The sequence below is a fragment of the Rhinolophus hipposideros genome (assembly GCF_964194185.1).
Source record: "Rhinolophus hipposideros genome assembly, chromosome: 1".
NCBI lineage: Eukaryota > Metazoa > Chordata > Mammalia > Chiroptera > Rhinolophidae > Rhinolophus > Rhinolophus hipposideros.
The window spans coordinates 70,640,599-70,654,973 of NC_138047.1; the positions used below are offsets into that span (position 1 = coordinate 70,640,599).

Sequence of the window (14,375 nt, forward strand, 5' to 3'; positions counted from 1 at the left end):
AAAAACAAATAATCTATTTATTTTTTTTTCTGTAGGATACATTTTTACTATCTTTTGGTCAAATATGCATTGGTACAAACATTACCCACTGAATTTGTTTACTAGTGCAATCTTTTCCCTTTCATGATAGCATATTTTTATATATAGTGCGGGAGGTGGGGGGGGGCGAGAGAGAAACAGATTTAGAATAAATGTCTAAAACAGAAAATAAAGGTCTGAAAGAAAAGGCTCCATACTAAGGCATCAATATTTTCTCAACGACGAGGATGGAGGAGCATGGACATATCTAGAAGTCACCAAAATAGGAGAGGAAATACATGTGGAAGTAAAGAAAATGTATGAAATTGTTTCTAATTAAAACCCACTCAGCAACATGGATACCTCTAGCCCCAAAGTAAACCCTAACCATGTTTTGAAGGTTTTGCTTCATACACATGGGTCCTTGTTTTTCAATCTTGGTTTGGCTGCTGGGCTGTTGACTCTCTATTCCCCACCTGCTGAATGATTTGAGTCCATGTGTTAAAACGAGGAGCCTGTGATAGTCCTAAGGAAATATCATAGTTTACACAAAGTAGTTTGTTGATTAACTATTTTTCAGTTAAATTGGTTTTTTTTAATTTAAAATATTTTTACGAAGACAATAATAGAACATAATTTGCAACTAAGCAGGGAGGCAAGTGGTCCCAAAAGAGGAAAGAAAGTGATAGTAAAGGGATGCCATCTCTTAGTGAACAACATAATGCAATGACACAAAGACAAGACCTGAAAGCATAACAAATATGGTACAGGTTAGAATAATTATCTTCCAAGTCAGAACTATTTGGAAGGCATAATGGAGCCTGGGCAAGGGACTAGCTTTCATGGATCTTTAAATTATCCAGCTCTGAGTCCATTTTGGTCTTCACAGTGATGAATGAGACTGGAGTGGATGTCCAGCATTTGAAACCTTGAGATTATCTAATCCCACCCCTTCGTTTTACAGGTGAGGAAACTGAAGTCTAGTAAGGTTAAATGACTTTCCCAAGGTAGCACAGCTAGGTAACGACAAACCCAGAATGAGAACTGGTTTCCTGATTACCAGTTCAGAGGCTGTTCCTCCAACCACACTGCCTCTAAGGTAGTTAGAGTACTGAGGGGAGTCAGTGTGGGGCCATGTAACCCCAATATTATGTGAATTTGAATAGAGAATGCTTCTCATGATAAGACTCAGAGGAGAAAGACCCTGCCTGAGCAAGCGAAACAGACTGACAAAGCCAGTATGCATTAACTACCTCTCTGGGGCAGAATGATGGGGAAAAGATGAAAGGTCAAGGAAGCAATGCCTGTTTAATTAAACTGGTGACCACGCCCACCTTGTTATGTGAGAAGATGAGGCAGGTCTAGTCAATACCTAAATACTAGCAGTACTGCTAACAAAAACAGAAGTTAAAAGAAACTCCTTTTACTAGAATACTTGTAAATACTCATCAATAATAACAAGGATAATAATGATACTTTAAAAAAGAAAACACTTCAAATTGAATATTACAAACACGCGTTGTGAAGAAATGCTTGTTTGTGTGGTTGAACATGAATCACTGTCTTTCCTGCAAGGCTATAGCTTTATTCCCAGAGAGTCACTGGATGGGTGACCTCAAGGAATAAGGAACCTCAGTTAATTACTCCTCTCCTCTTCCCTGATACAAACAGTAACACTGGTTCTACAAGTTCTAGAAACAGAACACTGATGGGAGGATTATCTGAGACACTTGATGCACATGATTTGTAGCAAAAGTCTGATTTCTCGGTAAATTACTAATCTGAATTAGACACAACAAACCGTCCCCAGCTTCAACTTCAAATGATTTAAACAAAAATAGAACGAGCCATGGACAGTATCTGCATCTCTGTCCAATGTGATGTAAACAACATTTGTAGAAATTGGGTTTGTTAAGAAAGTTTATCCATATATCTGGATAGCGATAAAAAGCGTTTCCTAGGAAACTGTAAGATCCTGTACCACACAGCATACAGCCCAACAAAGAAGAAAATTAGCTTGGTTTCTAAATTCAAAGTACAAATGTATACAATTGTTCTTAACGTTTGTGATGATGTCCGAGTAAAGTGGGCGTGTATATCAGTTGCATCTGTTTACTTCTCTCTCCCGCTGCCATCTTGCCTGTGAAGCTCATTGGTCTAGTCTGGATTTCCTTCTCAGCTGGGATCCCTGGGATGGCCACAGACTCCCGGTGCATTCTCGGCCCCTGCATGGGTCAATACTGTCCTTCTGCTGCTAAAGACACTACTGTTTCATGTCTTCCCATTTCTTCCAAGACAGCTGCCAGCATGCTCAGGTTTCCATCCGGGAAGTTCTGTGCTTCCCAAAGATCCAGGATAACGCCAGTGGGGCTTGATTTGGTGGCAAAGTAATTCAAGTACCTGTAATTGGGAATGGGAAAATGTGCTGAATGGCGTGGTTTACAGATCTGTTTTTCTCTTTCGTTCTTGCTAACCCTTTCTGTTTGTTTGTCTTTTACATATCCAAGTCCCACTTGAGAAACTGTGGTTTACAATGAGCCATTCTAAATAACTAGCCCATACTTAATTAGATCAGCCCCAGACCGGAGACGTGATGTTTAACTTTGTTAACCTCAACTCTGAGTAAGATAATTTAAGAGACAAGATGTGTATGGATCATATCCTAAACAGGAAATCAAAAGACATGTTTTCTTTCCAGCCCAGGCTCTGATCATCTTTGGCAGGTCATGACATGTCTTTTGCTTGGTAGTGATGGCAACATTTTACAAAGAAGAGACTCCTAAAGTCTTTTTATAACTGAATATCAATGCTGTGTTTTGCATATCAGTGATTTATCCAGCATTAGATCTGGCTCAACAGGAGATGGGGAACAATAATTACTTCAGCAAGTGCACATATTACTTAGGGGTTTTAGCCCATCAGCTTTTAAAGTGGATCACAAAACTTGATGCTTATAAATTTCAGATAAGCCCAGAATGTCTCTCAAGAATGCGTTTGCAAGCCCACAGTCCAAGAAACAAAGAAGAAGCTTAATACATGTTTGCAGAATGAAAAGTAAATAGACGTATGCATGGAAAAAAAAAAGGGATGCTGCCCTGTGTCTACGAGTTATCAGCTTAGAGCCTTATGTTTAACAGAAACTAATGCTGGAGCCTGGCCATACTTACCTGTCCAGGTTTAGCTTATGGGCCAACATCCTCCAGTCGTGACCTCTGGTCTGTGGGGCGTCCAGGCTGCTACAGAGCTTCTGCCGGATAGGGGGAGGGATACTGAAAGCACTGGGTCCTGTCATGGTGGTGATGGTGCTTGCTGGATCCAGCAGAGGCAAATCAATGCCAGTAGGTTCCTGTGGTTCAGGCAGAGGAACAACACAGCATTATTTCTGAAGACAAAAGCAATCCTTATCGAAGCAATCACCATAATGCCTTGCTTTGAGCGATAAGAAGAGAATGGGTGCTATTATTCTTCCTAGTAAGAATGGCTTCTTCCTGGCTGAAAGTTGTGATTAGCTATCTGTAACCTGGCTGAAAGCAAGAGGTACATTTTGAGCTAACTTTGCATAGCCTTGGATTTATGGGTGAACAGATCGGAGATTAGAAGGTTGAAAGTTCAGAGCTTCTAGAAGCTGTCCGACCCTGAGGAAAATGCCCTAGGTAAACACCCAAGTAAATTCTTGCTCTAACCTCTGCAGAAGATGGCTCGGTTCTGCTTTTGTTGAATGAAATGGAACACAGCTCTCCTCTAAATGATATCAAATTAAGACTAATTTCTTAAAGAAAATGGTGAACACAGTATATTGCCTTAGGGCAAGCTGCTAATGGCATCCTCCAATTGCTGTACACCGTATTTTTTTAAAATCTAATTTTAGTAGAGAAAACCATAAATTGGCTCTTAGAATAGTTTCAGCTCATAAAACAGCACAAATGCAAAATCTGAATTTCATCTGCAGGAGAAACCCTAATCATTTTCTGATCTTCTGCTGGTTGGAAAAGCAAAAGCAAATGTTGCCTGGGAAGTTTTAAAGCAATAATAGGAAATCTACTTTCAATGTCCTCTCTCTCTCTCTCTCTCTCTCTCTCTCTCTCTCTCTCTCTCTTCTCTCTCTTTCTTTCTCTCTCTCTCTCTCTCAGCAGGTAACTCCTTGGTGTACATAATTGGTTGCTAGAGGATAAACTAGCCACACACAGTTTCAGCCACCAAGGAGTCTCTGTGTCTTGAAGAGTCCTCAGAAGAGGGGGTCAGTGCCACCACTGCCCAGGGCCCCCAAACCTTGCTGCTCCTGCACTGCAGGGGTCGCTGCTGTCTGGTCCCAGTGCTGACTGACAGTGGGTTCTGCATTACAGGATCAACAGCTAATGTGCACAGCGAGGCTTGTGTAATCCCACTGCACAGGGTCCCTCTGGGGGCTTGCAGGGCACGTGAGAGCTAAACAAAGTTTTTGCCGTACTATACACAGTGGTGGTGGCTGCCATCACAGTATTTAGCCCCAAAATCCAAAGCTTAGCAAACTGAGACTTTCAGGATTCCATTTTGCTCCTTTGTGTTACCTCCAGCAGCACATGCCAGGATGTAAAAGACTGAAACACAGAAGCAACAATATCCCTGAATGAGGACATGACCAGCAGATCTTTCCTTGCAAGAGGCACAGAGTTCCTTCCACGTGAGGAGAAAGGGCTCCTGACCTCAAGGGCATAGGGCTTCAACAGAGGGGAGCAGAAGAGTACCTGTCGGTGTTTATCAATGGATTTATGTTGGCGATGTCTGAACCCAAGTGCCCAACACTTGCATTAGGCATAAAACGATCTATATATGGGTTGGGGAGGTGGAGGTGAAGATAAATCATGTGGTATTTCCACAACTTAGTGCCATCACCCACACTGAGGTCCTGCTTGTTTCTTGTCTGGACAATAACAATAGGGTCCAGAAGGAAACCCACCATGTCCCCCTAATACAACCCCACGCTGATTGTCCCTTGCTAGCAGTGGAGGTTAAGTTCAAATGGAGGGGTGTGCTTTGTGTAGTACTGTCCCCAGATATCCTTGTTTTGGACACAGGAACTCCCTCCTGCATATCTGTGATCCATCCCACTACCCCGCTAATCTTCCCAAAGCGCCAAACTGATGTTTCTCTCCCCTCCCTCCCCCTCCACCCTCTCTTATTAAAAACCACTAAGTGTTCCTCCTACCAAAGGGAACCCTAACTTTTAATCAGGCATTAGGGGATATGTACCATCTGCCTCGCCAGCTGATATGAAACCCCAGAGGTGATGTCTGTAAAGTTCAGAGCCAGGCCTGACATGGAGTAGGGGCCCCATATCCACATGCCCCCGCCGCTGGACAATCAGACCCTAGTCTTTCTCGGGTTGACTTGACATGACTCAAACTCACCTCAGACAGGACCACTCACTATTTCTATCACCTGGCTTTTAGGCTCTACTTCTGGAAATTTTTCTGCCCTTTCCCTTAATTTCTTTCAAGCAAACCCTTCATAGCCTAGATCAAAAGCATATCTCCTGAGTCTCCCCTGAGCAAATCCATCCAAAGCCGTCAACTTGAACACCTCCTACAGCACTTTTCACAGCTCTTCTGCAGTCCTCATTCTGCCCTATTCATGTTGGTCATCATTTATGTGTTTCTTCCTTTGATTTCTCAAATTTCTTGGAGATGAGAGTATTTTTGTCTTCCTCAGAACCCTTGCGATACTCAGCACAGCGACCAGAGCCAATAGCACTAGAGCCAATAGCGACCTGTACACAGAAGCTACTGAATTCACATTTTCTAAAACGAGAGAAAATTTGCCTCCTAGTACACAAACGGGCGGAAACCAGTTTCTGGCGGAAACCAGTTTCTGATGGAAACCCACCCACAGAGTAGTATGTTGAGCTTTCCTCCAGCTAAATGTGGCTAAGCGAATATATGGCTCTTCTCACTATCAAATCCTGAAGACAAAGGCCAGGTAAAGGTAGCTTGGCTGTCAGGGAGGTCTGCTCACATATCCCTGTAGTCATCCTTTTCCCAATGGATACAGAACCACCACCACTTCACCTGGGTCTCCAGCCCTGGCTTCTAAGCCTGCTAACTTCTGTGTGGATGAAGCAAGCACAGAAGAGCTTATCGGATGGCTGACAACAGCCTTGGAGGTCAAAGAAGAATATACCTCTGCATTTACATTTCAATTTCATCTAATAATTTCAGTGGCTATTAGTTTTTCCTTTATTTCCAGGTAAAAGTAGAGTTTACTCTCACAGACTGCTTATAACAATAATCATTTATGATACTGGTACCGTCTGTCTTTGATGTTATGAGTCCCTTAGTTAAACATGCGATTTTTCACCATTAACCAAACAGCTGCTACCGATGATGGCACACATTTTCATCCCTCACTCCACAGTTGAATCGACTCCTCACTCTTATATTCCAACTCTTCCTAAAGTCAGTTAGAAAAACTAGATTTTCCCAATGGTTGTTTTGAACAGATTATAAAAAACTGTAGAGGTCAATAGACGGGCTGGCTAGAGCAGAGCAATGCTACTTTATACATTTTTAATATTACCCTCTGTGTATACCAAAGTGTTGTGTGTCAATAGTTAATAGGGGTTATAAGTACTCTGCCCATAGCTAAAACTAAATAGAAGGGCTGAAGAGACAAGTTTCTCTCTCTAAACCATTTTTTCTCTTGGTAGTGGTGGGTAGCTCCCCCTATCCCTCTAAAAAATAAAAATAAAAAACCTGTTATTATCATTTACATTTTGAGATGCATTCATGCCTATACTTTTCAGACATTTTCATTCTTAAACTGCATCTCTGTGAGACTAAAGGCTTTGTTTCTAGTTAAGGAATCTCCGGCCAAAGTATCCAGAGAGGAACAATCGGCCGGCTCTTGACATCACCATGGTCTATGTCAAGCATAGCCTGGTCTCCCTTGAGGGGGGCAACAGGTCCTCTGCCTGACTAGAGAGGCCAAGGGCCATGTCGCTTTATAAATGACTGCCGGGGAGTGCCCTGAGAGGTGGGTGGCTGCAGGAAGGGGGAGCCGCACATTCCTGACAAGTCAACTCATTCTTGGGGCAGAAGACATTGGAACTGCAATCCCAGCCCACACACCAGTTTGCCAGGTGACCCTAGGAAGGAGCCCTGTGCAGAAAATAGACACCACCAATGCAGTCTTTTCTGTTTGGTTATGGTTTATCAGTCACAGTGAACCCCTTCTCAGAGCTTTTGATGAGGACCTGGGTTTCAGGGCTCTCTAGAGCCAAGTGTTCAGAGCTGAGCCTCGCTCCCTATCTCTGAACCCAGCCCCACGCTTGCCCCCTCTGGGGGCTGCAGGCACCACATTCAAATGCTAACAACGACAGTGGGACTCAGTGACCCAGAAGTAAAAGCAGCAGAGTGCCCCTTAATCCCCAAAGTCATCTGACTCCAGTCATTTCTGCCCCTCCCTCTGTTAAATGTGCTTGTCTGTCACACATGGGCAAAGGCCTCCGACAGGACTGAAAGGCTGGCCTCTCTGAGCTGACTGCCGCCAAGTTGCAAGAGAAATCATCTTTCCTCTATGATGGCACAAGAAAAAGTCCTTAAATTGGGATCAGACTATGCAAAACTGTCTCTTCTGGATGAGGGGGTGGTGGACCTAGGACCTAGCAGGGAATAGCCCTCCACAGATCTTTTCATTCTTGGCTGCATCTGATCCACCTTTTCATCACACGGCAAACATTCCCGCTGAACAGAAAGCAAGCATCAAAGGAGCAGACCTCCTCGCCCCCTCCAAAATTCCGCAGCCTTTGTTGTCACTGGAGCTGGGTGGTTATTGAACTTTGCAGACCTGCTGGGCCTAGAAAGTGAAAACACCCTCCAGAGCCAGCAGGGGTGGTGCTGTGTGCCTGGGAGATAGGGCCTGCGCCTCAGGAAGGCCTGGCGGTTGCCATGGCACCCTGACACCGAGATCATTCCTTATGAATGTCACTGGGGTCTGTGACTAAAGTTGTTTTATGAGTCAAAAGTCTCATGAAACTACAGGAGGAAATGATGACCGAACCTTCGCAGGCTGTGGGAAAGAAGGATGGAGCATCGTGGAGGCTGCCATTCTTCCCACCTCGGTTTGCTAAGGAAGGCAGTCTTTAAATACAACGTGTGGAGGGAGACATGCTGAACATCCTGACATTTCATTTGTCACTTTGCATGAGACAGTGAGAGAGAGAAGAAATCTTTTAAATCATACGCTGTCCCACTGTAGTTTTAAAATACGACAATCCTGTGCTCTGTGGCGTAGCAAACAGCATAGAACTGAGCTATCTCCAGGCCCCAGGAGGAGATGCTGCCTTCTAACCATTTGGCTTATTCTATTTCCTTTGTTCCTCCAGAGTGAAGGGTTTCCACTGTTCAAACTACAGCCTCGGGGTCCAAGGTACCTGATAAGTTCACACACACACCCTCTTTCCACATAGAGGGGTTTTAATTAGCAGGGCCCATTGCTATTTTTGTAATAGGGACATATAAAAATGCCCGACTGAATTGAGTGACGATCATAGCCGAGAAAGGCAAAGTGATGGCCACTAGGGGAAAAATTTGTAGATTTTACTGCTATTTCTGGAACGTTTTCCCCACCCCCGGGGAAAGGGGCATATTTTCTTTTCTTTTTTTAATTTTATTTTTTAATTATTATTTGTATTGAGGTATAATTGACATATAACATTATATTAGTTTCACGTGTACAACATAATGATTGTGACGATCCCCACAGTAAGTCTAGATAACATCTGTCCTCATATATAGTTATATTTCTTTTCCCTTGTGATGAGGACTTTTCAGATCTTCTCTCTTGACAACTTTCAAATATGCAATACAGTAGGAACTGTAGTCACTGTGCTGTACCTTATATCCCCAAGGACTTACTATTTTTTATAACCGGAAGTTTGTACCTTTCACCCATTTTGTCCACACCTATCTCCTCTGCCTCTGCCAATCTTTTTATATTTGGTGAATGATGTGTAAGATAGAAAGGAGACCAAGAGAGTTCTCCTTTCAGCAAGGAGAAAAAGGAAGAGAAGAAAAAAAGAAGGTGTGGGGTCAGAGGCTGGTCTCTCTTCCTCGGCCCCACCAGTGTTAGGCAGGTTCCCTGAGGAAAGAAGGGACCAGGGAGGAGATGTACAGGAGGCAGGAAGGTGGCACAGCAAGGGATGCCTGGGGAAAAGTTATTCCTTGTGCACATTACTTAAACTAAACCTCACATTTGGAATTCAGATCCGTTGTAAAGAGCAGGAACATGATCCTTAAATTCATGTCATAAAAAATAACAGACTCGTTTTTCAAAAAGAATTCCTCATTATATTCTTGTATGCATCTAGCTCCCTGTGCTCATTAAAAATACTATTCTTTTAATAAATAGGACCTATAGAAAGCTTTTTAGGACTCCTGCCCATTTGGCCTATATCGAGATACCTTTACACTCCCCATGTTCTCTCGTCCCCATGGTCCTTCTCTCCCCTGATGTCTGAGACAGACAAGAGCTTCTTACCTCTGACACGGTGCAGTTTAGCTGGAAGATCTGCCCTTCTCCTTCTACCTGTCGCACACAGAGTTTGCAAACCAGCTCCACTGTGTTCAGGCTAAATCTTTCCAGAGTGAATGTGCAGTGGAGGTTTCTCTGAGACCCGCTCCAGATATGGTAAAAAGGAATTTCCTAAAGGATATAAAAGTGTTAACCACAAATACTAAAAGTAACTATCAGACACTGGGCTGCCAAGTACTTTTCTCAGTATACCACGTATTACCCCATTTAGTCATCACAACAAATGTACTTATATCCATAAGTACATCCTGACCCCCGCTTTCAGATGAAATAGCTGACACCCAGAGATGTTAAAAAACTCAGCCAAAGTCCTACGTGTAGTAAGTGGCAAAGTTGAGAATTGAACCCAAGGAGTCAGCCTTCATAATCTACTTGTCTCACTTATGAGGAGAGAGAGAGAGAGAGAGAGAGAGAGAGAGAGAGAGAGAGAGAGAGAGAGAGACAGAAAGAGAGACAGAGAGAGAGAGACAGAAGCCATTGTAAATGATTTTTTTTTAAGTTTAGAAAATCCCCAAAATAAAACCCACACATTCCAGTCATTGCTCATTAAAAGGAATCCCTGCCGTGGTATTCTGGAGAAAAGCAAAGAAGCTCTAAAGGATAATTTGCTGATCCAGTTCCCTTTCATGCCTATATCCTCCCTCTGCACAGGACAGGGGGCAGGCAACATGCACTATACTTGGAAACTGCAGACTTGGTTAGATGCTGCAGAAATGTCCTTGGCCTAAAAAAACACACCAAGCCTCGAACAGATATACATTTTCAAAAAGTTTAGACCACCTTGCAGAGCCCATCTTAGAATATTTTATCAATAAAGGAAAGAAAGAAAATGGTTGATACACTAAAAAAAATGGGCGGACATGGTGGTTAAGAGCAGAGAAGTCAATACAAATGAGAACACTCTCCCCTTGTCTACTTGGTGATTTGGGCAAGTTATTTAACCTTTCCGTGCTTCAGCTTCCTCATGTGCGAAAGAATAAGTAAAAGAGTACCTAGATGGGCTGGGATTAGATGAGATAAACCAAAGTGCATGAGTGTCTGGTGGATGGTATTATAATAAGAATGCAGCCAGGCTTAGCTTGAACTAATATCGAATTATCATTATTATATAAATAGCACTTTCCATTATGATTGCACAAAGCAAATTGTTCACAAAAATTGTGGTGGGGAGATGTGTGGATTTATACAGCAGCTGCAAAATAGGGAGAAGGAAAAAGCAAAGGAAGACATTTTATGAGAAAGTTAAAAGCCAGATCTCTCAATCAAGTGCAGAGCGATTCAGAAGAGTCTGGCATACAACACTCGTGGACGCTTGAGACTGTTAGCAAATTAGTAGGGTTGTTTCCCACAATTTCTGTGTGAGTACTGGACCTATGAGAGTAAGAATGGAGCTAGAAAATTTTCCCCTCTCCTCCTTCTAGTATGTTCCTTGACTTACATCAGGAAATCGAAACCAGTCCAGCTACAGTGCTGGGGCATGGGATTGGATTTGCATGCACATAGACAAGGCTTCACAGTTTATCTAAGTGTACATTTATCTAAGCGTACGTTTCCTAGGACTGGGTATGAGGCTAGGGATCCCATAACACAGTCTCCTGAGAGCTCAGGCTGACTGATGAAGAAGGAGGCAGAAGCCCCTGGGGAGTCGTATGCTTTTCCCACAAGTACATACAATGAGACTTGGGGCCAGAATTTTCATACTGGTATTTAATAACATTCTAACCAGGTTTTATTTTTACATGCCATTTCACTTTTAAAACGGGGGTTCCTTCTAAGTTTTCAACAGAAAGATACTCTTCTAGAAGGTCGAAGCCTGATTTGTGTCACATGGATAACAATGTTCCTTTGTATATTTCCTACGAATGCATTTTCAGGCTTTTAAAAATCAATTCGATATAAACATTTACTCTGAAAATGGACTGAAATGATGAACTCAGAAATCTTATTTGTTAAAAACAAAACAATGACAATACGATTATTTGAAAAAAATTAAGAAAAAAACATTCCTTTAAATATATCTAGAGTATTTTTCAAACATCCTAAATAATCCCAAGCTATTTTGGAGAAATGAGAGCTCATGTAAGATTAACTTCAAGGAAGGGAATATTTTATGTCTAAATAATTTAGTCCTCTTTTGTAGAGCTGTCTCCAAGCCTTCAGTTCAGCTCGGGAACCTTACCTGATATTTAGCTAGCAATTTGCTCTTCCAGAGGGAATGGGCGATATCGTGAATCGACAGGCGCAGGTTATGGGTGCTGCCTTTGAAATGAAGAGCCTTAGGTTCTTCTAGGAGCTGTCCTCCCATCTGTCTCTCAAGCTGCAGAACTTCCTACAATGACACACCCAAAACCAAAAGCAAATTACTGAATCATATCATGTCCATTGGCTGTCTTATCAAATGTTTCCTCACTGTGCCTACCCCCATCCTGTTAAGTCGTGCAACATGTGACTTCCTCCTCTGCAACCTCGATACCCTCCAACTGAAGCCCCTGCTGGTTTCCATCTGACTGGATCCTACTGACCATCATGTGTGCTTCAGCAATCTAATCACACTGTTGTGGGGCAAATTCAGTACAGCCTGCACTTCCCGAAATGTAAGTGGCATATTTAGTCAAATACAGGAAAACAACAGTCAGAACACCAAAGGGGAAAAGCCCAGATTAAAAAAAAAATAGGTAGAAATATATATAAACAGATAAATAAGTAGATTTTCAACGAACTTTTAGGTAAAGGGCTAAAGAACTAAAAAACAAATCCGTGTCTTAGACTTGGTGAAACAAGCTAATGAATAAAAATTTGGAATGTGTTTGGGGCATTTTTTCAATACTTTGTAGTTTCTTATAGAAATAAAATAATAAAATTTTGCTTAAAATTATCCATTGCACGATTCCAAGTGACCAACAAAATTAAAATATATTCATTGTATGTCCCATTAGAGGAAAATATTCTGATACAGATTAGGAAGGTTTTTTAGCACCAAATATTGAACAAAACAGTTACTCAGATTAAATTGAAAAAGAACATCTCATTTCTCAAGATCTGTGGCTGATGCAAAAAAAAACTATGTAACTTTACTTATACTATAAAGATGTAAAAGGAAGACAGATTCTATATATACTTTCATTCCTCAAGCTAGTTAATGGGAGTTAATGAAGCATTTCCAGCTACAGCTGCAATTATCCAAACAGCATCTAACCACAAATTATCAATGAACAAAATATCCTGGATCTCCTTTGCTGTTTGAACCATCGCTGCACACACATGGCTCCTCTCATGCTTTAAAAGTTTTAGTGATACAAATATGTTGGCAATTTGTGACCTTGCTTTAATAGGGGTTCAAGAAAATAATAAGGGTTCAAGGGGTTCAATAAAAATATAAAAGAAAAATAAAATTTTATTTTGTGGTGATATTTCAATTGAAAGCATGGGGTTCAATAACACAGGCGATCATTCAGGTCATTCCATACACCTATATTGGGCACCTACCACGGTACCAAGCATGGATGGGTCACAGTGGAGAATTGTGAGTATGGGAACCAGATTGTAGTTCAGTAAGTGCAGAGCTCACCGATATCATTGATTAGATGTAAACAGCTCATTTTAAGCTGCTTCTTTAGTGGTTGTCAGCATCCATCATCTCTGACTCAGGGCACTATTCTGAACAATGCAATCTGCTGAAAGGTCCTATAAGGTGTAGAAAATATTAGGATAATATGGAATGTGGTCTCAGACAGACACTCCTCTAATTAGTGTCTAATGGAAGAGATGAGGCAATAGCACAGTGATGGAGACACAGGCATGGTCCAGCTGCTTGAGTGTATTGACATTGAGAGTATTCAACGTTGCTGCTGGCTGATGAGTAGCTATTACTTGTGACAGGAGCCTGAACAGTCAGCCACTCCCCAACCAGTCAGTTGGCCACCTGGACACATAGGCTGTGTCATTGTGTCCTGGCTCTGCTGTGCCTACGGCTCAGCAGGCTCTGAGGGTGCCCAGCCGGCTGTACAGAGCCACCCAACCCAGAGTCACACATGCTCCTCATGGAATGCCCTCCCACAGCACTTCACACTCCGTTCCTGGACAAGAACCTGGCCATGTGGAAATGAAGACGAGTAAGAAAAGTGAGGGTTAATTACAGTTCCTTCTGCTTCAACAGGAAGGCATAATGAGCTTATGTTGATCATGTTCATGTTCAGTGTCTCGTTAGCATAATAGAGAAAGCTGATGTTCCCTGTGAACCTGGCACCTGAGAAATTCTAAAACTAAAATGATGTTTGTTTATAAACCGTTAGAAGAAAAGAAACACAATTAGAAATCTTTGAGATTACAGTCATGCCAATCAATCAGTTCTAGCTTCTTTCCAGTATACCCTAATTACCTCATCAAGACGTCTAAAGAGCAATCGATAGTAATTATCTGATTACTATAGATCTTCATTATGTCCCAATTATCTGCCTGGGATGTCTGAAAGAAGATGCATTGCATTCCGGGAGGTAATTGTACCCAACAATGTATAATCCACACCCCATTCCTACAATCAACATAGATTGCCAGAGGATATAAAGAGCATTGTCAGTTTTCTTGGCAGGGAGGATCATTGAAAAAAGCCTAAATTGCCTATTGGCCATGACCCTGAAGTCAAGAAATCTAATGCCATGTGTTGAGCGCAAAGTCTGGATTTGGAGTTAGCCCAAGAATAAGGCTCAGTCCTTGGCTTTGTCATTGACTTTAAGTCATGGTAAAGAGTTCTTCCTAGTGGGGAAAGAAACTGGGCTGGCTTGAGCCTTTTT

General features: G+C 42.1%; 1 protein-coding gene across 3 annotated transcripts in view; it reads right to left on the minus strand.

The window, feature by feature from the left end:
• Nucleotides 1-14,375, minus strand: part of UNC5C (unc-5 netrin receptor C) — a 368,028-nt gene continuing 353,653 nt past the window's right edge. For all 3 annotated transcript variants that reach the window (XM_081059736.1, XM_081059735.1, XM_081059737.1), the window contains 4 exons: nt 11,765-11,914; nt 9,532-9,696; nt 3,186-3,364; nt 1-2,418 (listed from right to left, as the gene is read on the minus strand). In XM_081059736.1, the coding sequence (XP_080915862.1) occupies nt 2,253-2,418; nt 3,186-3,364; nt 9,532-9,696; nt 11,765-11,914 (660 nt within the window). In that variant the 3' untranslated portion in view covers nt 1-2,252. The remainder of the gene's footprint in view (nt 2,419-3,185; nt 3,365-9,531; nt 9,697-11,764; nt 11,915-14,375) is intronic.